The sequence below is a fragment of the Monomorium pharaonis genome, chromosome 11, assembly GCF_013373865.1.
Source record: "Monomorium pharaonis isolate MP-MQ-018 chromosome 11, ASM1337386v2, whole genome shotgun sequence".
Lineage (NCBI taxonomy): Eukaryota > Metazoa > Arthropoda > Insecta > Hymenoptera > Formicidae > Monomorium > Monomorium pharaonis.
In genome coordinates, this window is record NC_050477.1 from 1,663,424 (window position 1) to 1,689,014 (window position 25,591).

Consider the following 25,591-nt stretch of genomic DNA (forward strand, 5'->3'; position numbering starts at 1 on the left):
TCGAGAATAGCAGGATGATGTCAGCAGAAAGTGGCATCCATGGCGGCGACTCAGTATTCCGGAAAAGGAATGTAGCAGTAGGAGCAACAGCATCAGCAGCAGGAGCAGCGACAGCAATTTGTGAGTGTTTTTTTTTCAAATCAATTAATTGAATTTATATCAGGTATATGTGGTATTGCACATTTATAAAACAGGATTATGCACATTTGCATAAAACAGATTTAAAATATGAATGCACATAATTGTAAAATTTACGGGTATAGCATGAAACAGAACCAAATAAACGTGGACATAGCATAGAAGAGACCCAAAAAGTCATGCACATTACCTACGGGATTCATAGATATTTGACTACATAGTTCAATGTGCACATTTTGTGTAGAGGCGCTGATTGATGAAAACACCTTAAAACGACGCGATGACCGCAGGTTCCTCTCTGGTAGAGTCAAGAAAAATAACGCATTAATTAGTTAAAATTATGCTAATTTGACGCGTTTGGTATGAAATTTTATTGCTATGTATTTAGAAGTGACATCGTTAAATGAATAATTATCAAGTCTAAAAATGGAATTATTAAAAACAAATTTTTTGCGCTATTCTGAATAAGAATTTGACATAATTGGACATGTTGTATTGGACATATCCACAGTTTGTAAAATTTGCTATAAATCGTATCTAAGTATTCGTAAGCCATGATCAAATTTATATGTGTCTGTACATAACCGTATACGTGTAACCATGCATGCAATCGCACATATGTGGTCGGCGAACTTCAGTTGAAGCAGGTAAATCAAGTGGATGTTTATTAATAAATAAATCACAGATACATTGCAAAATATAGAAGATAATTAATAGAAGTAGAAGTTAAAGTCGTTTTCTCTTACTTATTTCGAATGAGTCTTTCTGCTATTCGTATACATTATTGAGCGAGACTTGTTAAAAACGACAGCTTTGGAGGTTAGAAAATCTATCGTACCGACTGAATAAATGCGCGCGCGCGGGAAATTGTAATATTGTTTATTAAAAATCATTTATTTGCGTGAATTTAAGGAATATGTTGAAAGTTGTCACATAATTGTGTCATAGTTTTTAAAGTTACAAAATTCTTATTAAAACAAAATATATCTATGATACATTAAAATGGAGCAAATCTATACAAAGTATACTATTTTTATTTATATAATATTTTTTTAATTACATGAATACACACTTATTCTACGTTTGCTAATTTTATCTCATAACTTTACTCTCATTATAATTCAAATATATTGTAAATTTGTACGTAGATATAATTTTCTCTCTAGAAACAATGGTTTTCTTTTTTGAGACTATTTTAGGCCATTTTTATTTTATTTTATTTTATTTTTAGATTACTTAACTCTTATTTGTTGGTCTACTTATTTTATCTTCAATTAGAATGCCAGTAGAACAAATTCAGTACTCTGAAAAATACAGTGATGATAGATTTGAATACAGGTAAGTTTAGATTATGTATCTAACACGTGTACATATAATCTAATAAATTATGAGTCAAAGGTTTATTATTATTATTTAAGTATTATTGACTTCTATTACAATTTTTTTTTATAAGATGAGTTTACTGCATATTTGAATAAAATATATTACGACAATCACTTTTTATAAATTTAAGTAATCTTTGAAAATATAAAATGATTTCTTGCAATTAATATGTAAATATAACTTAAATAAAAAACAAATAAAAATATATGTATAAAAATAAATACGTTAAGTTTTAAAGAACATACATGATTGAGTAAAGAACATATTAATAGCATTAAGTTTAAGAATAAACTGAACTACAAAATAAATTCATGCAACTTAAACTGAATTAAATTACATACAGGCATGTTATACTACCGGTTGATATAGCTAGACATGTTCCAAAAACTCATCTCATGACAGAAACTGAATGGAGAAATTTGGGAGTTCAACAAAGTCCTGGATGGGTTCATTATATGATGCATGGACCAGGTATAACTTGACAAAATTATTAGAAAAATATATTGTACAAAGAATTATAACTAACATCATATATTAATATACTTTTTGTTTTCCAGAGCCGCATGTTCTATTATTTCGTAGACTGAGAACTGATCTTGTTACAGCACCTAGATGTACCACTTTACAAAGAGAGCAGACTATTGCTTGTTGTAATTGACTCCGATGTGATAATTGATTATGATGTGTGAATGCAAATAAGATGTATGTTGATATGAGATTGTATTCTAAGTTTTTAAGTATTTATTAATAGCAAAAAAATTATTACAGCATAAGAATATATATCTTCATAATTTCTTCTAATGAATATCTTTTGGAAAAACATTTATAATTTTGCAAAATCTTTTCTTTTTCAATAAATTTAAGAAAGCAGACACAAATCATGATCTCTTCTTTGCAATATTTCAAAGTTGTCCAAGAAAAAATGTTGTAAATTTCGTGTATATCACATAACGCAAGAGAATATATGTATATATTACTATATATATATATATATATATATATATATATATATATAAAACATATATATAGAAACATTCTTTCTAATAAGATTTATGTCACGCGTTGCTATCTGCTTCGAATTGTAATAGTATTTAATACAAGAGCTCTCTATAAATCTTATATTAGATTTTAATAAAGAGAGCTAAATAGAAAAATAGATATTATTAGATTAATTTAATTGTAATAAATTTAATATGCAATCTTCCATATTATCTTCTAATTGATTTGCAGAATGAAATTTTATTTGTACTTACAAAAAATTTTGTATTTTTAAATATACAGTTTTCGAACATCTTTATTCTAAGGTACAATACAAGATAAATCTAAAAAGATATCACAAAATTTATAATTGTCCAGGATTCGCAGAGTATTTTCATTTAAAGAGGAAATAGAATGAAGAATCGATATGCAGATCGCGTGCGTTTCTTTTGCTAAATTATACAAATAATTGGGCAAGGACAATAACGATGGATTGATAGGAAGCACTCACGAAAGCATGCGAGTCATTTAATGGCTTTTCCGTTAGCAATCAGATGCAGCGGTGTAGTGGTGAATAAAGAATAAGAATTGTCGTCTAGTTATTCACCGCTCTTATTATCCCTTTCTCTAACTTCCTTATCGATTATTTCTTAATATTGCGAGTAGGGAGGTGGTGCAAAAAGTATGGATAGAAAAGTTTTGGTTGCAAGTTATGAATTTAAACGCTACGTTACTAGAACCGATTGGAACGATTGCTGTTGTGCACTTGGTCGCAGTATAGCGGCCGATATTTGTATTGCAATTTCTGTAACAAATTGTGTAATTAAAAGAACAATGGATTAGTCACTGTTAATCAAATCGAATTGTTTCTTCGCAATTCTCAATTATGTATAAGTGATATCACAGTGAGTACACTTCTTGCGTTTTCTTTTTTACTAAAATATAAATTGAAAATGAAAAAAATATATTTTTCTGCTCGTACAGTTTTAATTTTATAAATTGTAATTGAATTAAAAATTTGCAATTTCTTTTTAAGTACAGATGATATGATTGTGTTATTAATATTAATTTAACATCGATAGTTTGGAAAATTTTCAGAAAGAAATTTTTTATTACTTTAAATATAATGTTCCTTGAATCTTAGATTAATATTTATGAATTAAATGGTTTCTAATTTTGATACTGAAATAAATGTTTTAGATATTGAGACGGAATGGTACATAATTCAAAAGGACAATCAGCAGTAAGGCGAAACTCTCTTGTTATACGAAACACGCTTTTAGTAAATGAAGCAACTGTTCATATGAAAAATGGAAGTTACAATAAAGCTATATTTCTGTACAATCAAGTAAGTTTTAAATTTGTTAATAAAAAAAAACATTCATTAAATTATTAGAAAAACCTGATTGTTTAAAGCTTATCTTAATATATATATTACTGAGGTTATATAAAAATCGATAAGAATTTAAAAGAATTTTTTAAATATTCTTTGATAAGATTACGTGATATATACACAAGATACCAAAAACATTACAGTGTAAAATTATTGGAAATTATTTTCAAATTTGATTGTGAACGTTATGTATTTTTAAGTAGGATAACTCAATATACTCTTTACATTTCGGCCATAGAAGCGAGATAGGACTGATAGAAGACGTGCAACTAGAAATATAGTCCAGTTGTAACGCCCTGATATGTAAATACTAAGATCGAAGAGTAAAGCTACGGTGAAACAAGAAAATCGAGAGCATATATATGTGATGAGAAACTTAGATACTATTATCAATTTTTTTATGATCTAATCTAAATTGAATATTCTGCGATAATAAGCGCAATGAAGCGAAATGAATATATAAATTATTAATTTGTATGTGCGTTTAATAAAACGTTGATGTGAATTGCGGAATTTGTGGAATAATTTCTTCGAAGTAAATGAAAGAGCAATGTCTTGAGAATTTAAATCTTTATAAACTTTATAGTAGATAGAAATTTGAAAGATGCGTTTGCTGTAAAGAAAGATTCTGCGATTGTATGTCTTTTCTTTATTTTCCAGATGTGTAAACAAAAAAAATACGATCTACCTCAAGAACGTTCTGTACAACTCGGCGTACAGAGCGTTCTTGTTGTTTCAAACATTTTGAAATCACAAGAATAGATATTTACCACATTTGACCTGTCTCGGATTGGCGTTGTTACTCGTTTCTAAGGAAACAAGCTACCTGATTTTGAGGTGTCGGCAACCAAACGTATCTTGACATTCTTGGCACGTAGGCAAAGATCATACGTTCGCGATTCCTACACGAGAATTTCTCGGTTTCTGTTTAGTTATGCGCGAGATAGAAACGTATGAAAGAGAAGAATTAGAATATCTTGCGTAGTAGCTCAGTGTAAATTCTGCTTATTATAATAGAATATTGTAATATATACATAAAAGATTGTTAAACTCAACGATTGAGAATGAGCGACGTGCCACAAGCCGTCGCCGAGGCGGCCGAGGACACAACGTCCACGAGCGCAATTGAACATCAGGTCATGGACATCCTGAATCCTGGCTTACATCATCACGATCTGCTGCAGAGCTACGTGCGCGCGGAAGCTCCCGATCATGATTCGAAGCAGGAATTTTCCGAGGAATTTGAAGAACCAAGCAAAGAAGGTCCATCGGGTAAATATCCGACGATAACGAACGGCGGCAACGCTCGCTATGCCCAGGAAGGTAAAGGGAAGAAAGGCAACGAAGGAAGGAAGGAAAAGGAGAGGTCTAATACCGTTATTGACTCGGAGATGAGAAAACAAAAATCGAGGAAAAAGTGACGTCAGCACGACAGCGAGATCCGTCGACAGGAAGAGGTGTATACCGATAAGGATCGCGCGGCCGCCGTGAACATGGGCACCACGGACATAAAGCAGTCTTTGAAGATGAAGCAACGCCAGGATCGCAGCAGGAGTCTGCAGATCCCGGAGGAGACCGAACCTGGGGCATTGCTTACGCTTGGTTTGCGTGAGATGCGTTTCGGCGATGTTAATGTGGCTATTAATTGCATCAATAAGGTTTCTATTTTCTTGTCCGCTCTCATTGTAATGGGACCATGAATTCCATGCAGGCACAATCGATAGGAGCGATTTGTGTCTTCCGTACATGGTCGTGCATGCGCGCATGATTAAACGTGACCCTTATTAAGCGAACAGCCAAATCGATTGGAACGATTTATACATCATAAAATTGAAATGAACATGATAATTGCGCAGATTGTTATCGTTATTAATTTAGAGAGGAATAGTATCTAAGTTTCTTGAAAGATTCCCTGACGGCACAAAATATTTACAATAAATATTCATATTCTGAAAATTTATTTTCAAAGAATATGTATATAGTAAAGATATTTTATAAAAATTTTAGACTAATACAAATCATTGTATTAATGTATTACTGTAATATTTAATATATTTTAGAAATGTAGTTTAAAAAGACATATATATTTTATTATAATTTTTTAATATATATCTTTCGAAAATATATACAAAATATTGTGGCGTCTAGATTATAATCTATAATATTATTGATTTATTCATTTAAAACATTCATATTTGATATATAATATAAAAGATCAGAAAAAGAATCAGGATTTCAAAAATATCTGTATTTTTTAAAGTCTAATTTATCAGCTTCTTCATTAAGCACAAAACTTGCCAACATTGCAACATTAATGATATTTGATATAATCGCAAAAAGATTGTTACAAAATGACAAGTATATACATTTGAGTCATAATAAAATACATTTTTATTTTTATATAAATTGTAAGAATATATATATATGAATATTTAAAAAAAATCAAAAGTAACAAGTTGAAAATATTAAAAACTGAATATATCTAAAGGTACACAAAAAGAAATTTTAAACCTTTTAATCATCATAGATGATAACACTTTGATGTTCTAATGTTTTTATAAACATTTTAATCTTTTTAATCAGGACATCTATATAAAAGTCATATAATCTATATAAGAATTTATTCCGGCAGGCACTGGAGTTGAACCCGAATGATAAGAATGCCTTAATAGCGCGAAGTAAATGTCATCTTTTGCTGGGTGATCCGCAAAAGGCCCTGGATGATGCCGAAGCAGCATTACGATTAAATCCTAAGGATTCCAGTAAATCCAAAGCAGTGTACTGCAAGGCGGAGGCTCTTTATCATCTCGGCGACTTCGAAATGAGTTTAGTGTTTTATTATCGTGGAATGAGAATTCGTCCGGAATTCGGCGAATTTCGTCTTGGTGTTCAGAAAGCGAAAGACGCGATACAGAACATGTTACGTAAGAACAAATAGTATACGTTGTTTGTCAGATGTTATTAATCGCTTGTTGACTAAAAAGAATCTTTTAAGTCTTAATTCTCTTCGATACACCGCTCAATATCTGTTGAATTCGTTGCGTGAGAAATGTAACAATGGTTCCGAAAAATAATTGATATTTCAATTTATTTGTAAAATTATAACTTATTTATGGCTCAGTAGAATAAAAGTAATTTTCTTGAATCTTATAGTTTTTGTAGTTTTCGTTGTAATAACTTGTAATATAGGAAATATCATAAATTTTTGAAAACAATTATCCTTAATTATTTTAATATATGATGTAATATAATATATAAGAAAAAGAAATGTGCGAGAAACATGCTGTATACGTAATCAAATTTCTTTTTAATCCATCGTAAAATCCTTTTTTTTTGTATTAAAGTTTATTTAGAATATTTTTGTTAATCCAATTCACGTTTATCTAATTTTGTTAAATTTATTTTTTTAAACGAAATTATAAAAAATTAAGTTATGTAGAGAGTAAAGTTTCTTTGCTTCTTTTCACAGATAATGATTAATTGCTAAACTTTTAAATTAGGCTGTTTCGCTAATCCTTTTTGTTTCTTGTTTATTAATGTTAATTTTTTTAAAAGAATTATTAAACAAAACAAAGGTATACAAAGCAAAGCTTTTTCCTATTTCTGTTTTTGCACGTCTTCCACGTTAGATAATTATGTAGTAAGTAATCGCTACTTTATCGCACATAGATAAAGAGATGTAGTTACATTCAACAAAAAAAACAACTTTTGCAACTGTTGTAAGAGTTTTAATATAATTGGTTTATACATTTATATTCACACGAGGGATCACCCTAATGTATAAACTAAAAAAACAAAAATTAATTATATTAAGGAACATAATGTTACTTACAACAGTTTCCAACTTTGACTTGCAAGCACGTAAGCAACTATCTCCATCACAGCAACATCCCCTCCATCAAAAATTATAGCCATTGTAGTAACGCCAGCCCGATTAATGCCACTACTAGTGGCTACATTTCCATGATGGAGGGATATTGCTGTTATGGGGATAGTTGCTTGCGAATCAGAGTTGGCAACTTAGCCAGTTAGCCCTGCAACAGTACCAAAGTTGCTTTTTCTGGCTGAAGACATGTAGTCGCTCCTATGAATTGAATATGAATTTACCGACGCGAAGTCAGAGAGAATGTACATTTTCATTTCTGAAATTAATGCAGATGTCAGGATCAGAAAATATTTCTCTCCTTCTATTTCATAAGGAAACTTCAGGACTCAACTCGCAATATGACTATTAATTATAGGTGTACTTTGGAACGATAACTTAAAGAATGTGATGTACTTTGATCCTGTTGACGAGTGGGAATTGTGTTCAAAACGGCCACAACGAAAATACTTGTGACACTTCTTTAGCTGTCGATTTGCAATCGACGTTGATCCAATTCTCGGTTACCTTTCGGTCACAGCACGTCAGAGAACTAAGTTGAACGACGTTTGACACGCCAGCATATCACAAAGACGCCGAAAAATGATTAATACAGGGTAAGCGTCATCTCACACGGTCGTAAAGTTATGAATCGCGGTCCTATAATGATTTAGCACATTTTTATCTGTGGCAGTGTACGGTAATTTAGGTAATTTATAGTCCCATGCGTAACGTGAACCTGTTCTCATGATTTACATAAAGATGTGATAAAGCTCTAGAACGTGTTTTTTTTAAATCTGTTTACAATCTGTATGATTTTACTATTCCACAGATTGTGCAAAATGCAGCCGTGCAGTTTAGATTGTTAATAGCTACTTTCCACTTAATTTTACTAGGAAAACAATTAAAGTTGTTAAAAAATAAGTTTAAACGTAGTCATTTATTTAAATGAAAGTCCAAAAGCTACAAGAGTTAATGTCAGATCTTATTTTCTTGATATGTATCTTTAGTAATGCATTGAAAAAATATTTCCATTTTCATTCTCATCCTTCTCAATTTTTGCAATAAATCTTATAATTTTTAAATGTACATGTATAAAGCTTATGTTCTTATCGGCGTTATCTTTCGCCAATGCATCGTCATTATACTTTGTGATATTGTGAAAGAATATATCACGTAATCATGTTCTCGCAGATGGCACACAAAATACAATAATGTTGACAGTTAGAACAATTGAAAGTTGTTGATCTTTATTTGAATTAATCTTTTGAGCCTGATTTTATTTCAAAATTTTTTAGTCATTCATGTATCTCTGATTATAAGTAGCAATATACAATGTTTGTTAAATAGAATTTGTTAAATAATATCAAACTTTTAGTAACATCCAGGTAATTCCAAAATGTATCGAGAAAAAAAACAATACTAATTAACCAACATTTGATAGGAAATTGGCTGGACGCACCATCTTTATTACAGGAGCTTCAAGAGGAATTGGGAAGAGCATAGCTTTGAAAGCGGCAAAAGATGGTGCAAATATCGTTATTGCGGCAAAAACTGCCGAACCACACCCAAAGTTGCCGGGTACCATTTATACTGCAGCTACTGAAAGTAATTATTGATTAATTTCTCAATAAAGTTTGGTACAATTTTAATTTATAAGCACGCTTACATTTAATAGTATATGAATTTAAAAAACTGAATATCTAAAATTATTTTTGTACTTATATTAAATATCAACTTCTAAAGTAATAAATTTTATTTAATTAATTTGATTGAATTAATTAATAAATGATAATTAAATTAATCTTTAAACTTTTCTTCAAATTCCAACTAAATCAATTATAATCATCATTGAAAAATTGTTACATAGAAAATGTATTTTTCAGTCGAAGAAGCCGGTGGTAAAGCTCTACCTTGCATTGTGGATGTACGCGATGAGAAGCAGGTGATTAATGCAGTAGAGAATGCTGTTGCCAAGTTTGGTGGAATAGACATTGTTGTGAACAACGCGAGCGCTATTTCTTTGACAGGCACTCTTGCAACTGAAATGAAAAGATATGATCTAATGAATAATATTAATGCAAGAGGAACGTTTCTCGTGTAAGTTTCATTTTTGTTGCAATGTTTGCAAATTCTTAACACGTAGTATGTAATTTAGTAGTACATTTATTATACATAACATTTGACTAGTAAAACTTTTTAAAATTATCATGCATTCTCAAATTTGTAGAAGTTTGATGAATGATAAAATTTTGTTGTAGATCCAAAGTTTGTATTCCATATTTAAAGAAAAGCACAAATCCACACATAGTTAATATAAGTCCGCCATTGAATATGAAACCAATATGGTTTCAAAATCATGTTGCATATACTATGGCTAAATATGGAATGTCAATGTGTGTTCTTGGTATGGCAGAAGAATTGAAGCCTGATGGCATTGCGGTTAACGCCGTTTGGCCTAAGACAGGTACATTATTGTCATATTTAATTTTATTAGACACAATTAGTAAGGAAATTATAACGTTTATGATAAGAAAATATTACTGATATTATTCTAAATGTAGAAACGATGAAAACTTGAAACAAAATTAATCTTTTTGGATAGCTTGTAAATTGTATACTTAATGTATATTGGACTATACTATACATGTAAAATTTATTCTATATTACTTTTTTTAGCTATATATACCGCTGCAATGGACATGCTGTTAAGTTCAGATTCGAGTGATGTCTCTCGAAAACCTGAAATTATGGCAGATGCTGTTTACGCATTGGTCTGTAAAGATAGCAAATCCATCACTGGTCAATTTCTAATTGATGAAGAAATATTAAAAAAAGAGGGCATTACTGATTTGACAAACTATGCATGTAATCCAGGTGATATTAGACTTTATTTAAAGAAAGACACTAATTATTAACGTTAATAGAAATTTATAGCAATTACAATAAAAATAATTATAATGACGATTGTTTATGCGTTTCGTATTATTATGAAAATTGTTTTCTAAATCTCCAAAAATATATTTTTATTAAACTATATAAAGTTGAGCATTATCAATTGTTAAACAATTTTTAAGTAATCTTAAGTATTGGTTATCTTTTTTTATTCAGCAAACAAAGACAATTTAATGCCGGATTTTTTCGTGGATGATATTCAATATGCTCAAATTCCTAACAAAACTAATGAAGAAACTGGACAGTTGGCACGTATATTTAATGCCATAAGTGAAAATTTGAGTAGCGACTTGGTTAGCAAAACTGGTGCTATATATAAATTCAATGTTAAAGGTAATTTTTTTTACTTATATTGATATAAATATGTAATAATGTAATAGATAAAGAATACGCACACACGCACGCATGCATGTATGTATTCATTTTTATAGGGAAAGAATCTGGTGTATACTTTCTTGATTTAAAAAATGGCAATGGCGCTACTGGCAAAGGGGAACCGAGTCAGCCAGCAGATACAACTCTTACAATGGATTCAGAGAATTTCTTTGCTATGTTTTCAGGTACGGCAGATCTTATAATTTTGTTTTAAATTTATTTCTTGTTATATTATTATATCGTCAGCGTGTATGTATAATATCATGATATATAACTTTTTAACATTTTTTTACAGGTAAACTAAAACCGACTTCTGCACTTATGACGGGAAAATTAAGCATTAGTGGAAATATACAGAAAGCGATGAAATTGGAAAAATTAATGAGCAGTTTGAAATCGAAATTGTGAATACAGATTATTAAAAAATCTTACAATATATTTTCATGTATCATATCATAATCTTAAAAGACGATAAATATGTATTTTATATGCTCATTGTTAGATGTAATTTTGTTCTTTTTTGTGAAAAATAAGAAAAGCTCGTAAATAATAGTAAATGACTATAAATTAAAATTTAGTATATTAATATCGCATTTTTTATTGAATTGATTGTTTCTAGGAAACAAAAACGTATATCTTAAGGAAATCTTGTTTAATATTTGATAAGAATATTTTTTTATAAAAAACAATAACAATTGTGTACGGAAAGACTTCCAAATGTGTACTTTTGCAAATTGTATTCATACAAAGTTATACATAAGTCATACATTGTCAAAGCCAAAAAGATACATTGTTAAAGCCAAAAATATTTTGTACAATAAAAGAAATAAATATTTTATACATGTTTCAAAAAGTATAATCCATTTTTTATGACAACTAAATTATAATAAGTTTGATTTACGATGGCTAAGTAATTGATAATTTATGAGTTTATTTTTCCACACAAAGATAGAACCAATTATATTTTTATTTCAGCATTGGAAATACTGTATGTGTAAGTACTTTTGCTTCTTCATAAACTCCAAAGAAAATAAAACCTCCTAAAGTAATCCACATTACTCTTGGTGCAAAACCAGCAAATAACCTATCATACGAAACATTTAGTGAAATTTTATTTTACAATGTTATTTATATGTATAATTAAAATAGATAAAATATTTAAAATTATTAATCTTACAGGAAAAAGAAAACAATTATGAGAATAACTCTTACCCACGAAAACCTTTTTGTAGGTACACTTCATGAAGTACATTTAATATTCTTAATTCTGACGAAAGTAACGTTCTGTTTGCCAACATTATTCTCGTTTTCACAACGTCTAATGGAGTAGTAACAGCCGCAGAGATGCTTCCTAAAATTACATAGTGCGCACAGATGTAAATATGATAAAATATATACAAACGGCAATCTTCATGTGTTCTAAACTACAATTTATTTTCTCATTTTTGCAGCATGAAAATATAATATAAAAACCTGCAATTGCACCACAGATTGCACTCTCCACGGGATAAATTTCTCTTTCAACGTAGAAACTACAAGATTTTTTTAAATATTCCCACAATGGAAATTGTACAATACTAAACGGCGAGTCTCGTAACACTGTGGTCCAATATCCACGATATAATATTCTGAGATCAAGCGATTTTTTATCACATATCTGTGCCTGTTTCCTTTGTTTCATAACTTCAACTGGAACTCGTAGTAAACATGCTACCTTTATAAACAAAATAATATAGTATGAACAATAATACGGATCAAACTTTTTCTCTTTCATGACGAGTGAATTAAATAAATTAACATTATCCAATCTAGATTAAATAATTGAATTTTAATAATAACCAAGTTGCGATTATGAAATCTAAAAATTTGTAGATTTGCCAAATTGCCATAAAAAGTAATATTTTTCTAATTATTACACAATCATAGCTATAAGAAGATAGAGAAGAAACATTTTCTTACATCAATTTTAAAACTAAAGTGTTACAAATTATTCATAGTAAACAGAATATTGCCAATTTGATTAATTCACTTGTTTCTTACAAAAGTATTAAAGTAGCACCATTTCTCCCACTGTCGCTGCTCCCATGTGAAGTGGAGTATAATAATCTGCAGAAATCCTAGGCTGCATTATAGTCTTGATTTCTTCATATGTTAAAAAAAACAGTGCAGCTGGAATGTAAAATGTGTTAACATAAAAACAAATTTAATATATTTCTGTGACATTATACCTGTTGGTGCAGAACCAACTATGACTGGTAAAATTCCTTTATAAAGACCTGTAAAGCCTCCAGTCTTCAAAAATCCTTGTGCACTTTGGAGTCGGGTTTTCAACGTGTCCAGCGGATACAGTGCAACGTCCACGAACGTTCCTGCGGCACCTCCTGCCTGTACAAGCATTATTATACATACAAAAGTACAGTTGCTGTAGGTTTTTCTCTTCTTTTATTTTATTTTTATTAACATTTATTTAGTCGTAATATAAAATAAAAAAAACTTTGATATAAAATTTCCAAGAAAAACGAAGTCAAATATAGCCTTATCTTATTAACAAATATCTGGAAATTGAACACCTATCTCTAGCTCTAGCTGTTTAGGGTTAGCTTTTCCTTCTTCATAATCCTGATATATTCAACAATAATATTTATTGTCATTCAATATTATTTGAAATAACAATGTTTAAACTTTAACACATGAAGTAACATGTGCAACATGTATAGTACTTTGCAATTTTAAACACAAAAGGTAGCATGAGGTAACAGTAATAAATTTACTTACGATAAGCGAAGTAATAAAGACATTTCGTACACTCGTTCCTTTTTCCTTTCCTTTCTCGCTCTGCGTCATCTTGCCTTTGAACGGATTACTCCAAAATAGAAGTAATTTCCACGCGGTCGCCTTTCGCCTCTCATATGTGTAGCGCGTTAGCTGGCTCGTAAGAGTCGTAAATAAACTTCATATCACCACTTCACATGACCATGACCATGTGACTATTATGATAACCGGTATCATAATGTTATGTAATTTATGTATATATATGTGCATAAGTATATATGTAAAAATATGCATTATTATATGTAAGAATAGCATATTAAGTATATATATAGATTATATATGTAAGAAAAAATATGTAAGAATGTCACATCAATTAAGTTTATGACTTTACGAACCAAATGCGCGCGCGCAACGATTAAAACAGAATTAGAAAATAATTTGTTTATTTTACGATTTTTTAAAAGGGCAGATCTGTAATTAATGAACCTGCATATATACAACAAATACTTTTATTATTTGTTACATAATGTTATAATTTCTAAGTTTTTTTTTTACTTGGATGACATTTGTGCTGGGTAAGAATTCGCAATCTTATAATGAAAAAAGAACACGATAATCAGGATATACGTAATTTCAATTTCTTTCGCCAATCTCACACGTTACTTTTTTCACACCCATGTTAAAAAAGTTACTATTTATATGAAAATTGAGAATCAGCTTACTTTCTTACTTGACCTAAGGGTAATATTATGTGTCGAGATTATATTAGTAACAATCCTTACAACTGATTAAAAAGATTATATCGCCAGTAAAAATTTATATAGTTTTTTTTTTCGCTTTTGTCTTCATAATTCTCGAATTAAAATATCTTTTGTGGATAATGATTTCTAATTTGTTCTACAATTATTTCCTTATTAATTGTCATAATTTTACAATTATGGCAAAAAATGGGAATTAAATTAGGAAACGCTATGGCATCCAATAGATAAAAATAATCAAGTATTGGACGAAATTATTGATGTCTTCCTATCTTTTAACAATACAATAATGCATATTAACTTTTCTCACTAAAATCACAAGACAAAATTCGATGTCAAGACAAAGTCTTGAAGTAATATTGCCTTTCTTCCAGCTACAGATTCTTTGAATGATACAGAGTCAATATTTTCTTAACAAAAATAAGACATCGATATTGAGACACAAATAAATTAAAATAAAAAATATTAATTATCATTCAAGACTCTAAATAAAGTTTTATCTATATTTAATTATAAGAATTTTAATATTACGCTTAAATATATTCAATCTTCACTATAGCAGCCATTATAGCAATTTTCATCGTACGTTTACTATGTACGAAAAGCGACTGTAATGTCTCGTTGAAAATCTTTAGAGTCTATCGTGATATTTTAATATCATAATAAATTTCTCCGTGTATTTCTTAGAATTATCGAACTTATATATAATCGTATTATTTGTACGGATATGTTAACTTACGCAATACAATTAAAATTATGCCTTTTAATTCTACATGTAGAAAAAAGATAGTATTCGTAAGAATACAGCAGCATTTTGTTGCATTACAATGATAGTTTTATATCTTTCAGCTAAAGTTTTAACATTGTGTAAAGATTAATGTGAAAAATTAAGACGTTATAAAAAAAAAGACAAGTATCGAGACTCTTGTTAAGATAAAATCGACTTGAAATTGATCCAAATATCCATAGCTGCGAGACAAGGCTTGACAAAAGAAATAATAAGTTTTTACGATACGTAAAAACGTGAGTCTCGAGGTGATATTATACATTTTTTTTACTTTCCATATATTTTGTTTCTGAATTTTATACATATCTTATACGGTCATCATTTAATCGTCTTAATATTCACACTTTACGTAACATTTACTTATCATCCTTGTATTTTAAAATAATTGGTTATATATATGTATATATATATATATATATTATTTTTAAAAAAGCTTCCCAGAGCGCTCTACGCATTGTTCATGTCGCATGTCGCTTTTTTAACTGGCAAACTCAAGACTTCAAAAATTAAAGCTAAAAGTATAATTTCTGATCCACAATTGTTTTTTATAAATCGCGCTACGTAATGGCTTACATCGCAAATTATCAACGTCACGCAGTTCTATATAAAGTTACACTTGCGATATGTTGATTTGCCATTACTTCGACAATCGCATCTCGTATGCCATAACAGAACGTACAGCCGAATGGGTTGGTTGTATTCGTCGAGGACGCACGATTCAAGACTACGGGTCGCGCGCTCGCCTTTAATTGCTCACTCACTCTGTCCCATTTTGTATAGGCAGTGATCTGCGAAACAAATTTGAAATCCATTAGTATCAGCGTGCAATATATTAAATATCAGTAGAGAGAATTAAAATGATCCTACTGTAACAGGAGATGGGGAAACGTCGATCAACTTTCCCGATTCCGTGGAATTATTTTCAGGTGGCAGAGTTAGAGAAAATTCACAGCGGTGATACATGTTAAAATTATAATGTCCTGGATAATTCGTGTGAAGTACAAACTTTTTTATACATTGAGTTTTTGCGTTGAATAAGACATCCTGCAAAGAATCGCACGTTAAGTGTGAAAAATGCGATCGAATAAAGAAAGAGTGTATTTGAGAACGATACTACAAGCAGAAGCATTGTCTTGAGCAAACTATCTGCCTAACTGGATCCGTTTATTTAAATGTAAAATTTAAAATTATATTTATTCGCATATACTTAATTAAATATCTGTTTCCTGTTATATATAATTAAAATAGTTTAAGACAAAATTTTTTTATTAGTTATTTCTTTTAACTATAAATAATAAGCAACACTTTTAGCGTTAGTCATTCATCATACCGTTTTGCGATTCAATCATAAAAATTAGCTCGTGTCATCTCGTTATACGAAAGAATGTACTTACCAAACCTAAAGTAAAATAATTATAGAAAAAGTCTGACCGCCTTGTTTTGTCCCGCTTGTGCGCGTGTGGACTATGAATACGCATCTTATCCTCAGCTTTGTAGAATACTCTAGACGGAGCACCGAGCGCGCTTAAAACATCCTCGCAAGTATCACCAAACAATACCTGAAATCACATTAGATGATAACGTCAGAAACAAGTCCTCTTTGTAGATTGAAATTTGTGTTCGGTAAAGTAACTTTATGAAACATAAAGATTCTTTTTAGCACTCGTAAGTCACAGCTTTCAGACCTCTGCATTAAATCTTTAAATGCTATGATGTTATTTCTTGACAAAAAGTTATATTGGAGTAAAGCGCAACCTCCTTGGTCAGACATCGCTTCTTCGGCTCCAGAAGTGCTCTCGTTCCGGAACTACCTTCCGTGAAAAGATGTAATCTGAGCCCTCGAGTACGTGCCTTGTCCCGAATGATATCAGCTTTCTCCAAGTACAAGTTATTGTGGTAACAGGCCTATTTAAAGACAAATATTTAAAACATGTCGTATGCTCATTATATTTTAGTTTGCTTTTCTGATAATAAAATAGTCAAAGCCTAGAAACATAGTTACAAGTGGCAAAGGTGGCGGCGGTGTCTTAGAACCATGTTCTTCGGTGCTACCACCAGCTGGCATATTTCCAACGTAAATCGCTGTTTTTGCAACTAAAGGCGAAGTGCCGTTAGGAAACTGCAATGAGCCTAATCCGTGAGCATAGCCAGGTTGAAATTTTGAGTCAATTGGAAAATAAAACGACAATCCTCGAAAGTTCAATACAAACACCTGCAATTTATTATTATTATAGTTATTATATATCACTCATATCCTATAAATTTTAATTACTTCAGATTAAATTTTATACATAATACAATTTTACCTGTTTTTCGCTGTCATAAACGCCAGGATGAGTTGCACCAAAAGAATGTTCTATTTGCTCGATTGAGGGCAATACTTCTGGCGAATTGAATGGCAAGCCGCAATATTTCAATTTCACTAACTTCATGTTATAAATCTCAATTATCTTAAGCCTTTGTACAACAGGATCGAATATAAGCCGAATGCCATCATGAGGTAAATTTATTACTAGATCTACATCTAACGGATTCTGCGAACATGCATAATACTGTATTATACTCGTTATGCTATTTAAATTTGACAATGTACAATGCACAAAGTAAAAGTTACTTATTTATGCATAAAAAAATTATTTTGTATGTATTACTTGGGCCTCTGTGTGTGTGTGTGTGTGTGTGTGTAAATATCATGCCACATAGATATCAAGATACTTACAGTGTCGCTATAAAGTACTTGCACTCCTCTTATGACACCAACTTGAGACTGTATTATTGATACTGACTGAGAAAAGTGCATACCTGTAAAAAAGCGAATTTAAGATTCGAATATTAAGTAAATACATCGATGTTTGCGCGTTTTTCTGAGATTGATAAGCTAATTTACATAAGATTTTCATAAATAAAATTGCCTGTATCTTCGTCATTTATGGACTTTGGTTTTCGTTTATTTTTATAAACATATCGCGATTCTATTTCTTAAAAAAAAATTTTTGCGCATTGCGCATATCATGTGTCGTAATAGAGAAAATGTAAAATACGCTCATGTTTGTTTTCGTTCGTCAAAGCGTCACGCTCGGTTAGATAACAGTAGGACGACGTAAGGACACGAGGATCGAATTGCATACTGCGTAAGACAAAGTTACGACGGACAACAATCGTCCCTCGTTCTGCGTCTCTCAGACATGACGCGTTTGTGTAAAAAGTTGACGAGTGTCATGTGTCGCGCAAATCATAACAATGCACACTCGTTCGCGAGCGAGCGAGCGTGCTTGCGTTTGCGCTTGCGTTCGCGTTTTCGTCACTTGCCCAAAATAAATTCCCATTGCTCGCATCCGAGGGACCTCTCGGGCACCACCTCGAGCTCCAGCATCCTGTCCCCCGTTCGTCTACCTGGCGCGCTCGTAACAACAACGGAACAATGGCGCGTCGCGGGGGAGAGCGGCGTCAACTATCATCAAAAACTGTGCTGCTCCTTTGTCCGTTTGCTCGATCAGCGTAATCAGCAGATAGCCATATTGCCTGTCACATCCTAAACAATAGACCGCGCTCACTCTACTCCGCAGCGACTCCTACGGGCTGGCAAACTGTCGTCCAAACAGCTGATATTCACGACCGCGGAGCACGGGGAGTGATGAGGAAGAACGGTCCTTCGCGGAGACGGACGGAACGCGATTACGTCGCGTTCATACTCAGCGCTCGTAAGCGCAACGCCTCTCCTGAGAATTCGAGATTTCTCGCGAAATCCAGATCTACAACACCAATTCAACATTTTGTCACAAAAGTATCAGTAATACTCAAGTGTTTCAAACTTATTGCCATTTCAAACCATGAGAATAAATCCCGATGTAAAATAAATGTTGTGCAAAGGTCAGGATAGGAAATTGCAAATAAAGTTACTAATTTACTGAACACAAGAGACTGTTTTCTTACTTTATTTTTTTATAGCATAGATACAAAATTTATTTCATAGCGATTCACTTGACGCTACTTGATTGTTGCGTCTGGTGTGTGTGAGACGACCATAAAGGCTCAGCGTGAATCACTCCGAGTATCAAATCGCTCGACATAGCGGAGGATCGATCGATCACAATCGGACGGCCGATAGTCGGCTGCATTCAGAGCGGTCTGCTGACGTTCTACTCAAAGATGGCGTTGACGAGTGCGCCATGTTTCTTATGATGTCCGAGCGTTAGAGAAACTTTTTCGGAAAGAGTGATTCGTATGAGCAAAATGGCTGATGATGACCCGTGGTTGCTGAAGGAAGACGGTTGCTTAAACGTGGACACCGAGTGCAAGAGCATAATCTATCACGCCAGTCTAAACGTTCTGCTTATCACCACTGGCAGCGCACAAGTATACGTGTTCGATGTCAATTCCGGCGTGATCCTGCAGAGGAGTTCCCTTTCAGGTGAGCGTGCGGCTTCTCGTCGTCGTCGTCGTCGGATCGATCGGCTCGATCCTCCGCCCGGTCGGTCCTCCACCGGGGAAACGGTGTGGCTTGAGCCCGATCGGTGTCGTTGCCGTCCTCGTCGTCGTCGTGGCTGTCCGCCCGACGTTTGCGGAATACTGTGCAATAACGTCTCAACGCGAGTCAAGGTCGCGCACGTTTTCCCAAAACGCACGATCGGGTCCGCGGCGACACTTCCTCCTCATCGAGGTCCTCCGCACGCTGCTGCAAAATGGTAGCTTTCGTTCGTCGTTTCGTCTCCTCGCCGCGGCGATCTGGAGGCGATCGAAGAAACGATCTCGCGATCTGCTTCATTTCGCTCTCGCGGTTTTCACGATTTCCTTCGTTTCTTTGTCCCACGTGGTGCGACAATGAATTTGCGTCTCAAGAGAATAGCCCCTGGTGTAGCCAAGAGGAATAGATCTTATGACTATTGGCATTGTATAATATTCCAATAACGCTCTTTGTTATTGTTCTTCGAGGGCTATTTTCATCAGTAGCATTTAATCTGATTTATTAAGTATTAAAATTCTTTTTAATGAGTGACCTCTTTATTCTTGCACAACTGGAGTAAGGAGGCTTTTTGTAGTGTAAGTTTGAAAAATAAAAGTATGGATTATGTCTTAAAATCAAGACGTTTAAAAAAATAAAATTTTATTTGGCTTATATTTTTTTAAATCGCGATTCATAAAATCTTTATATTATTTTTTTAAGATCATTAAATATATGTCAAAATGTTAGTACTAATATTGTACAAAATATATATTATATAGTTAGATATTCAAACAATTTTTATAACAAGATTATATGATACCAGTACAAAAATGTTTTAATATTTAATATTAATATTTTATGCAGTGAAATAAAAGTGTTTCTTACAAATTTTTATCAAAATTTAACTAGTGAGATATATTATTATTATTATTGAAAACTAAAGTTAAAAAATGTTTATGTGAAGAATCAAGACACTGACTGTAAATATTACAGGTAAACCAAATGGAAAATTACAAGGGATATATTTCTCGGATGGAATAGACAAAGTACTATATACAGACGGACGGGGGATTGGCATACGTAGTGATTACAACGGGGTTCTGTTGTTGGATACAATTTTGCAAACTCCAGTTTCCAAAAGTGAAGATATTGTGAAACTGGAACTATTGCTGTCAGAGGCAACGATACTACTTCAATGCCTACAGTGTGTAGAACTGCAAGGTGTAGAACATTTGCTGGAGGTGCTGCAAGAACTTTCGAGTAAAATTGTTGCTGCACAAGCAAATCAGAAAAAGGGTATTAAAGCTCAAAAAGTAAGTACATGTACATGTATGAGACTGATTATTTTTTGTAATGTATATTATGTATCTCAAAACATTGCAGTCTTTTTTATTAGTGAATTAATGGTACAAATCTTTAATGTTGAAAAATCTAAATTAATTAGAGACAATATTAGCAAGAAATAATTAAATATATTGATATAACTTATTATTTTCCATTAAATAAAAATTAAAGCAATTTCTTAAATATATATAAAATACTTATTTATTTATTACGAAAAAGGATTGCACTAACAAAAATGTTTATTAATAGTAAAACTTTACATACGAAAATAAATGGAAATTTTAATTGCAGTGGAATACAATATGTTTGGAATTACCGCATGGATCTTTAAGGCTTGTCTGTTCTGGTTTAGTAATGGAATTAAAAAGGCAAAATCGGCATATAGCAGCACTGCCCATTGCCTCCGCGATCAATGAACGACTAAATGGCCTATTGCCTAGTCTTGCATTAGAAGGCGGTCCCACTGATAGAACGTTAATGTTTAGCGAAGCAGCACGCCGTAATACTTTTCCAAAATGGCCACATATGAATTACAAGTATGTAGTACATCCCATTGTGAATCATTCTATCAACTCGAATATAGTCATTATTTTACAATTTTTTTTATATTTCTCATGTAAGATTAAGGTGATAAATGCACTCGTATAAACGTTGTAACTGAACATATGTTTCAGGTGGGCTTTACCTGACCAAATGGCACAAGCTGGTTTCTATCATGAGCCAAATGCTACAGGTGACGACAGAGCAATGTGTTTTACTTGTAATGTGTGCTTGGTATGTTGGGAGCCTACCGATGAGCCGTGGTCGGAACACGAGAGGCATTCTCCCGCATGTCCGTTCGTTAAGGGTGAATATACTCAGAACGTTCCATTGTCTGTGACTCTCGCAACGGCTCCCGCTCGCGAGGTGGGCGATACAGTGGACATCATAGGCACTACTAATGTCACAGGCCTTGCGGCTACAGCCTCTTCCAGCGGTTTTGTAAATATTTGGAATATAACGAATCAATTAAAGGTAAAAATTTAAGATTCCGCATTATCCATTATGTGCAAAATTTAAAAGTATTTTTATTTATCAATTATGTATTTGAAAAATTAAATTTTGTATATTATCTTTTTTTCACCTAAGTAATATATATGTTATTTTACAGAGAGAGGTATCATTTTATATATCACCTTTGGATCAAGAAATAAACAATAAGGAATCGATACAGTTTTGTGCCGCGAGAAATTTGACACCTCCATATTTAACGAATCTAGGCTCGGATTCAGATCCACTTTCAGAGTACAAGCCCTCATCGTTCTATAAGGTACAAGTTACGGCACTCTCGGTAGTGGGATCTCCAGTGACGCTGAAAGAGGATGCGAAGAGCGCCAACTCCACGACCTCGTCGTCCATAAACATCGAGACGGCAGAGCACAAAATTCGACCGTGCTTAGTGTGCGGAGTTACAGTGACCGTTAGCAATTCCTCGCAATTGAGAACCTTAGAGAATGTGTGGGCCGCCTCGAGCGATCTAGCGAGCTCGTCATCGTTGGTTCGCGCGATGAACAGTGTAAATAGTGCTGCCAGTGATACTCTAGATATAATGAAAGTAGCGGGTGATAGGTACATATCGTCGAAGTTGCATTACTTAGTACTGTATGACTTTCATTATAAGGCCGCGACAGCGCAGCCTATCAAAGAAGACAATTCTAAGGAATCAAAGACTAAGAAGACCCTATCTGGGACGGGAACTAGCGCTAGCTCGAATGGCGGACGCCAAGAGAGCTTGTATCAGGAACTCTTCCTCAGTAAAATTTTTTACGAAGTGCCAGTTATCGAAGATGTAGATTCGGACATGGTAGTCGGTCCGCATTACGATGGTATCTTCCCGACCACCACCCTGACCGCCTCCTCCTCCAATGGCATTTATTCGAATCCGATCGGTATTCCCTTTGGTCCGACAACGTCGACTCCCTACGATCCCAATTTCGCTCCTATTAACGGTTCGACCCATTTTGCATCGACATCCGATCTGACAACGATAAACAAGAAGAGCTTAGACCTCATGAAAATCACCAAAGCGGAACCGGTAGTCGTCAAGACGCTAGCGATTAACGCCCCGGACACTCTTCGTATCACGTACATAACTACGTCCAAGGATGGAAGATATCTGTACGTTGCGATGTGTCCCGCGGCGGATAATGCTTCTGCCGAATCTTCCTCGTTGAATACCAATCAGATGGATGTCGACGACGAGAGCGATTTCTTCCCACAGAAAAGTTACATGTACTGGGACCATAACGACAGTCAGTCCAGCAAATTGATAAATGGCGAGGTCCATGGTAATGAGAGCGGCGCCACGAATGCTGTGTTGCTCCTGTATGCTTTGGATTTCACGGGTCCAGTAGTGAAGATGGCGTCGGAGCCACTGGTGAAGCGAGAATTGCCTCTGGAACAGGCACCAGTGGAACACGTACTTCTTCCTCTTCAAGAGAAACAAAAGTGCATGTCGTTTTCTACTAACTCTAGTACCAATTCCACTAGTAATTCAACTGTTCAGGAACCTGCCGGACAAGTCGCCCTTGTATGTAAAGACGGAGTGGTCAGATTATTAAACTTAAGTACGCTGAAGACTGTAACGGAGGCGAGATTAGATGGAAAGAAATTTATCTCTGCGACTTATTGCAACAGTAAGTGTCCTTAAAATGTTTCTAAAAGAAAAGTAAATAAGAGTAGTCAGAAAATCAATTTAAAATATTTATGGGAATGTGTTAAGAATTTGTATGTTAAGAATTGACTTTTTCAGGTTTGGAAAGGTTATGTGTGTGCACAAGTGATGGCACGTTGCATTTCTTTATTACGGCGGAGGAAGAGGACTCCGCAGAGGAGAAAGACGACGTTGACGATGTGAATATGGGTAGTGAGGGAAGCTGTACTTGTGAAAATATAGCTCCCAGTACGTCAACGTCGTCGATTTGTTAGTAAGTTTCATGCGGCAATTTAATTTAATTTTGAATTTACATCTTAAAAGCAGTAATATACATTTTTTTTCGCAACATTATTTATAGAATAAATTATGTAAAAACTTTCTTTGGTATTTATTACTACTGATATTGGTAGTTAAATCTTGAACGTTTGCATTTTAAATGTTTCAGCGACGAACTATTAGCGCATAAATCGAATTTCTCATACTGGGACTTAGGGCTATTATATGAACTTACACGATTCAGTCGACATTCCCCCGCGTATAGCGCAACTGTCCCACCGTGTTGGAGTGAAATGATGCAAGCTCAGAGACAAAGACGTCATCCGCAGCATCTCCATCAATCGGAGGATCAGCATCATACAAGAACATGGCGATTGCAAAATGACGCGTAAGGCGATATAAATGTTTCAACAAATATATTATCTCGGGATACATGTCAGAAAAATCTTCTATATTTTAATTGCAAATTTTATAAATTATTTAAATCTATTTATGTCAAAAATTATTTAAAAAATTGTAAATTATAAGTAATGCTGTAATTTTTGATAAGAAAAGATTGGGTGAAAAATCTGCAGTTGAAAGAAAAATTATAACGTATTTGTATGTCGTATTAGGACTACTTGGGATGAACATGTGTTTGAGCTTACTTTACCTCGAAGCGCTGCAGGAAGTATAGGGCACGTTGATGTCCGATTTACCTTGCACGCGTTCTGCCAAGAGTTACCGACTATTCAAGTAACTTTATTGAAGCAAAATATAAAGAGGATTGGTCATCAGAAGATACAAACCACTCCTATAGACGAAAGAATTGAATTTAACATAAGAACCGAACAAAAGAGCGAAAATCCAGTCATTACAGAGGAATATCAACGTCAACACAACACCGAGATTCTTTGTGGTCCTATTGACTTGCATCGCTGCGTAGACCTGTCCTGTCGCTCGGGTTGCGTAACGTTGACAAGTCCGAAATTATTTCGTTCGAAAGCTAGAACGTTGCTCGTTCACATCAAAGCTTTAATAGATCAAAAAGAAGGAGCGAGTAATGTATGTATCAATTTTTATGGTTTCTCTTTATACACGATAAAAGCAGTATTTGATTAAAGTATATTTTTTTCTTTTTTCTACTCTCCAGGCGTCTGCGAAATCAAAAGCAAATTTAACAGAAAGTAAACCACCTACTTGTAAAAAATTGAAAATATTTGAAGTACGTCCACTTGTGCCCCCAAATGCTGGGGAACGATTTGACGAAGGAGGGACGAATAGCAAGAAGTTAGGATGCTACGTTGGTAAATATAATCCATAAATATATTTGTGTGTGTGTGTGTGTAAAGTTTTTACATAATTTACAAAGCAAATTTTTAAGTATTTTTTAGACGCATGATAATTTTATCGTCGTTAGATTTTGACATAATAAATAAGAAAACTTTTGTT

General features: G+C 33.1%; 7 protein-coding genes across 13 annotated transcripts in view; 5 read left to right on the top strand and 2 right to left on the bottom strand.

The window, feature by feature from the left end:
- The first annotated feature begins 535 nt into the window (after positions 1-535).
- LOC105828197 (cyclin-dependent kinases regulatory subunit) lies at positions 536-2,399 on the top strand. Of its 4 annotated transcripts, none has more exons than XM_028190478.2 (4): positions 536-785; positions 1,417-1,476; positions 1,865-1,992; positions 2,079-2,399. In XM_028190478.2, the coding sequence occupies exons 2-4, from the start codon at positions 1,418-1,420 to the stop codon at positions 2,177-2,179; spliced, it is 288 nt and encodes a 95-aa protein (XP_028046279.1). In that variant the 5' UTR covers positions 536-785; position 1,417; the 3' UTR covers positions 2,180-2,399. The 4 variants fall into 4 exon arrangements, with proteins under 4 accessions (XP_028046279.1, XP_012521878.1, XP_012521879.1 ...); XM_012666424.3 differs by having other exon boundaries at positions 538-785; positions 1,370-1,476; XM_012666425.3 differs by lacking the exon at positions 536-785 and adding an exon at positions 800-957 and having other exon boundaries at positions 1,370-1,476.
- Positions 2,400-3,760: 1,361 nt separating this feature from the next.
- LOC114255390 lies at positions 3,761-5,334 on the top strand. Its single transcript, XM_036293899.1, has 2 exons — positions 3,761-3,847; positions 4,553-5,334. Exon 2 carries the CDS (start codon positions 4,957-4,959, stop codon positions 5,311-5,313), a length of 357 nt encoding a protein of 118 aa, XP_036149792.1. The 5' UTR covers positions 3,761-3,847; positions 4,553-4,956; the 3' UTR covers positions 5,314-5,334.
- A 24-nt stretch (positions 5,335-5,358) lies between these two features.
- On the top strand, positions 5,359-8,346 carry LOC105838885 (tetratricopeptide repeat protein 25). Its single transcript, XM_028193965.2, has 2 exons — positions 5,359-5,550; positions 6,525-8,346. The coding sequence occupies exons 1-2, from the start codon at positions 5,386-5,388 to the stop codon at positions 6,828-6,830; spliced, it is 471 nt and encodes a 156-aa protein (XP_028049766.1). The 5' UTR covers positions 5,359-5,385; the 3' UTR covers positions 6,831-8,346.
- On the top strand, positions 7,922-11,932 carry LOC105838892 (hydroxysteroid dehydrogenase-like protein 2). The gene is made up of 9 exons (XM_012684810.3): positions 7,922-8,051; positions 8,134-8,371; positions 9,199-9,362; positions 9,641-9,854; positions 10,016-10,221; positions 10,434-10,631; positions 10,866-11,042; positions 11,141-11,269; positions 11,380-11,932. Exons 2-9 carry the CDS (start codon positions 8,358-8,360, stop codon positions 11,490-11,492), a joined length of 1,215 nt encoding a protein of 404 aa, XP_012540264.1. The 5' UTR covers positions 7,922-8,051; positions 8,134-8,357; the 3' UTR covers positions 11,493-11,932.
- Positions 11,807-14,089, bottom strand: LOC105838893 (S-adenosylmethionine mitochondrial carrier protein homolog). The gene is made up of 6 exons (XM_012684812.3): positions 13,860-14,089; positions 13,313-13,469; positions 13,144-13,253; positions 12,558-12,798; positions 12,297-12,435; positions 11,807-12,168 (listed from the first exon to the last, which is right to left on the bottom strand). Exons 1-6 carry the CDS (start codon positions 13,926-13,928, stop codon positions 12,051-12,053), a joined length of 834 nt encoding a protein of 277 aa, XP_012540266.1. The 5' UTR covers positions 13,929-14,089; the 3' UTR covers positions 11,807-12,050.
- A 260-nt stretch (positions 14,090-14,349) lies between these two features.
- LOC105838890 (UPF0183 protein CG7083) lies at positions 14,350-18,987 on the bottom strand. 2 transcript variants are annotated; one of them, XM_012684808.3, is made up of 8 exons: positions 18,711-18,987; positions 18,121-18,203; positions 17,708-17,935; positions 17,404-17,613; positions 17,157-17,306; positions 16,796-16,960; positions 16,269-16,445; positions 14,350-16,189 (listed from the first exon to the last, which is right to left on the bottom strand). In XM_012684808.3, exons 1-8 carry the CDS (start codon positions 18,772-18,774, stop codon positions 15,992-15,994), a joined length of 1,275 nt encoding a protein of 424 aa, XP_012540262.1. In that variant the 5' UTR covers positions 18,775-18,987; the 3' UTR covers positions 14,350-15,991. The 2 variants fall into 2 exon arrangements, with proteins under 2 accessions (XP_012540262.1, XP_012540263.1); XM_012684809.3 differs by lacking the exon at positions 18,711-18,987 and adding an exon at positions 18,289-18,684.
- Positions 18,988-19,409: 422 nt separating this feature from the next.
- The window catches only part of LOC105838886 (baculoviral IAP repeat-containing protein 6), a 28,050-nt gene continuing 21,868 nt past the window's right edge, over positions 19,410-25,591 (top strand). For 2 of the 3 annotated variants that reach the window (XM_012684795.3, XM_012684796.3), the window contains exons 1-9: positions 19,626-19,812; positions 20,839-21,158; positions 21,481-21,725; positions 21,864-22,203; positions 22,340-23,864; positions 23,981-24,155; positions 24,330-24,548; positions 24,775-25,204; positions 25,293-25,446. In XM_012684795.3, the coding sequence (XP_012540249.2) occupies positions 19,626-19,812; positions 20,839-21,158; positions 21,481-21,725; positions 21,864-22,203; positions 22,340-23,864; positions 23,981-24,155; positions 24,330-24,548; positions 24,775-25,204; positions 25,293-25,446 (3,595 nt within the window). Of the gene's footprint in view, positions 19,813-20,838; positions 21,159-21,480; positions 21,726-21,863; positions 22,204-22,339; positions 23,865-23,980; positions 24,156-24,329; positions 24,549-24,774; positions 25,205-25,292; positions 25,447-25,591 lie in introns of all 3 variants that reach the window. The other variant, XM_012684797.3, reaches the window with a different exon arrangement.

Coding starts and splice junctions, on each gene's coding strand:
- LOC105828197 (XM_028190478.2), top strand. CDS start 1,418: ATGCCAGTAGAACAAATTCAGTACTCTGAAAAATACAGTGATGATAGA. Junction 1,477..1,864: donor GATGATAGATTTGAATACAG/GTAAGTTTAGAT, acceptor AATTACATACAG/GCATGTTATACTACCGGTTG. Junction 1,993..2,078: donor TTATATGATGCATGGACCAG/GTATAACTTGAC, acceptor TTTGTTTTCCAG/AGCCGCATGTTCTATTATTT.
- LOC114255390 (XM_036293899.1), top strand. CDS start 4,957: ATGAGCGACGTGCCACAAGCCGTCGCCGAGGCGGCCGAGGACACAACG.
- LOC105838885 (XM_028193965.2), top strand. CDS start 5,386: ATGGGCACCACGGACATAAAGCAGTCTTTGAAGATGAAGCAACGCCAG. Junction 5,551..6,524: donor CTATTAATTGCATCAATAAG/GTTTCTATTTTC, acceptor TTATTCCGGCAG/GCACTGGAGTTGAACCCGAA.
- LOC105838892 (XM_012684810.3), top strand. Junction 10,632..10,865: donor AAACTATGCATGTAATCCAG/GTGATATTAGAC, acceptor TTTTTTATTCAG/CAAACAAAGACAATTTAATG. Junction 11,043..11,140: donor ATATAAATTCAATGTTAAAG/GTAATTTTTTTT, acceptor TCATTTTTATAG/GGAAAGAATCTGGTGTATAC.
- LOC105838893 (XM_012684812.3), bottom strand. CDS start 13,928: ATGACGCAGAGCGAGAAAGGAAAGGAAAAAGGAACGAGTGTACGAAAT. Junction 13,470..13,859: donor TCTTTATTACTTCGCTTATC/GTAAGTAAATTT, acceptor ATGCTTGTACAG/GCAGGAGGTGCCGCAGGAAC. Junction 12,799..13,143: donor CAGCGACAGTGGGAGAAATG/GTGCTACTTTAA, acceptor TTGTTTATAAAG/GTAGCATGTTTACTACGAGT.
- LOC105838890 (XM_012684808.3), bottom strand. CDS start 18,774: ATGCTGGAGCTCGAGGTGGTGCCCGAGAGGTCCCTCGGATGCGAGCAA. Junction 17,936..18,120: donor AAGTACTTTATAGCGACACT/GTAAGTATCTTG, acceptor GCATGTTCGCAG/AATCCGTTAGATGTAGATCT. Junction 17,614..17,707: donor TTTATGACAGCGAAAAACAG/GTAAAATTGTAT, acceptor AATAAATTGCAG/GTGTTTGTATTGAACTTTCG.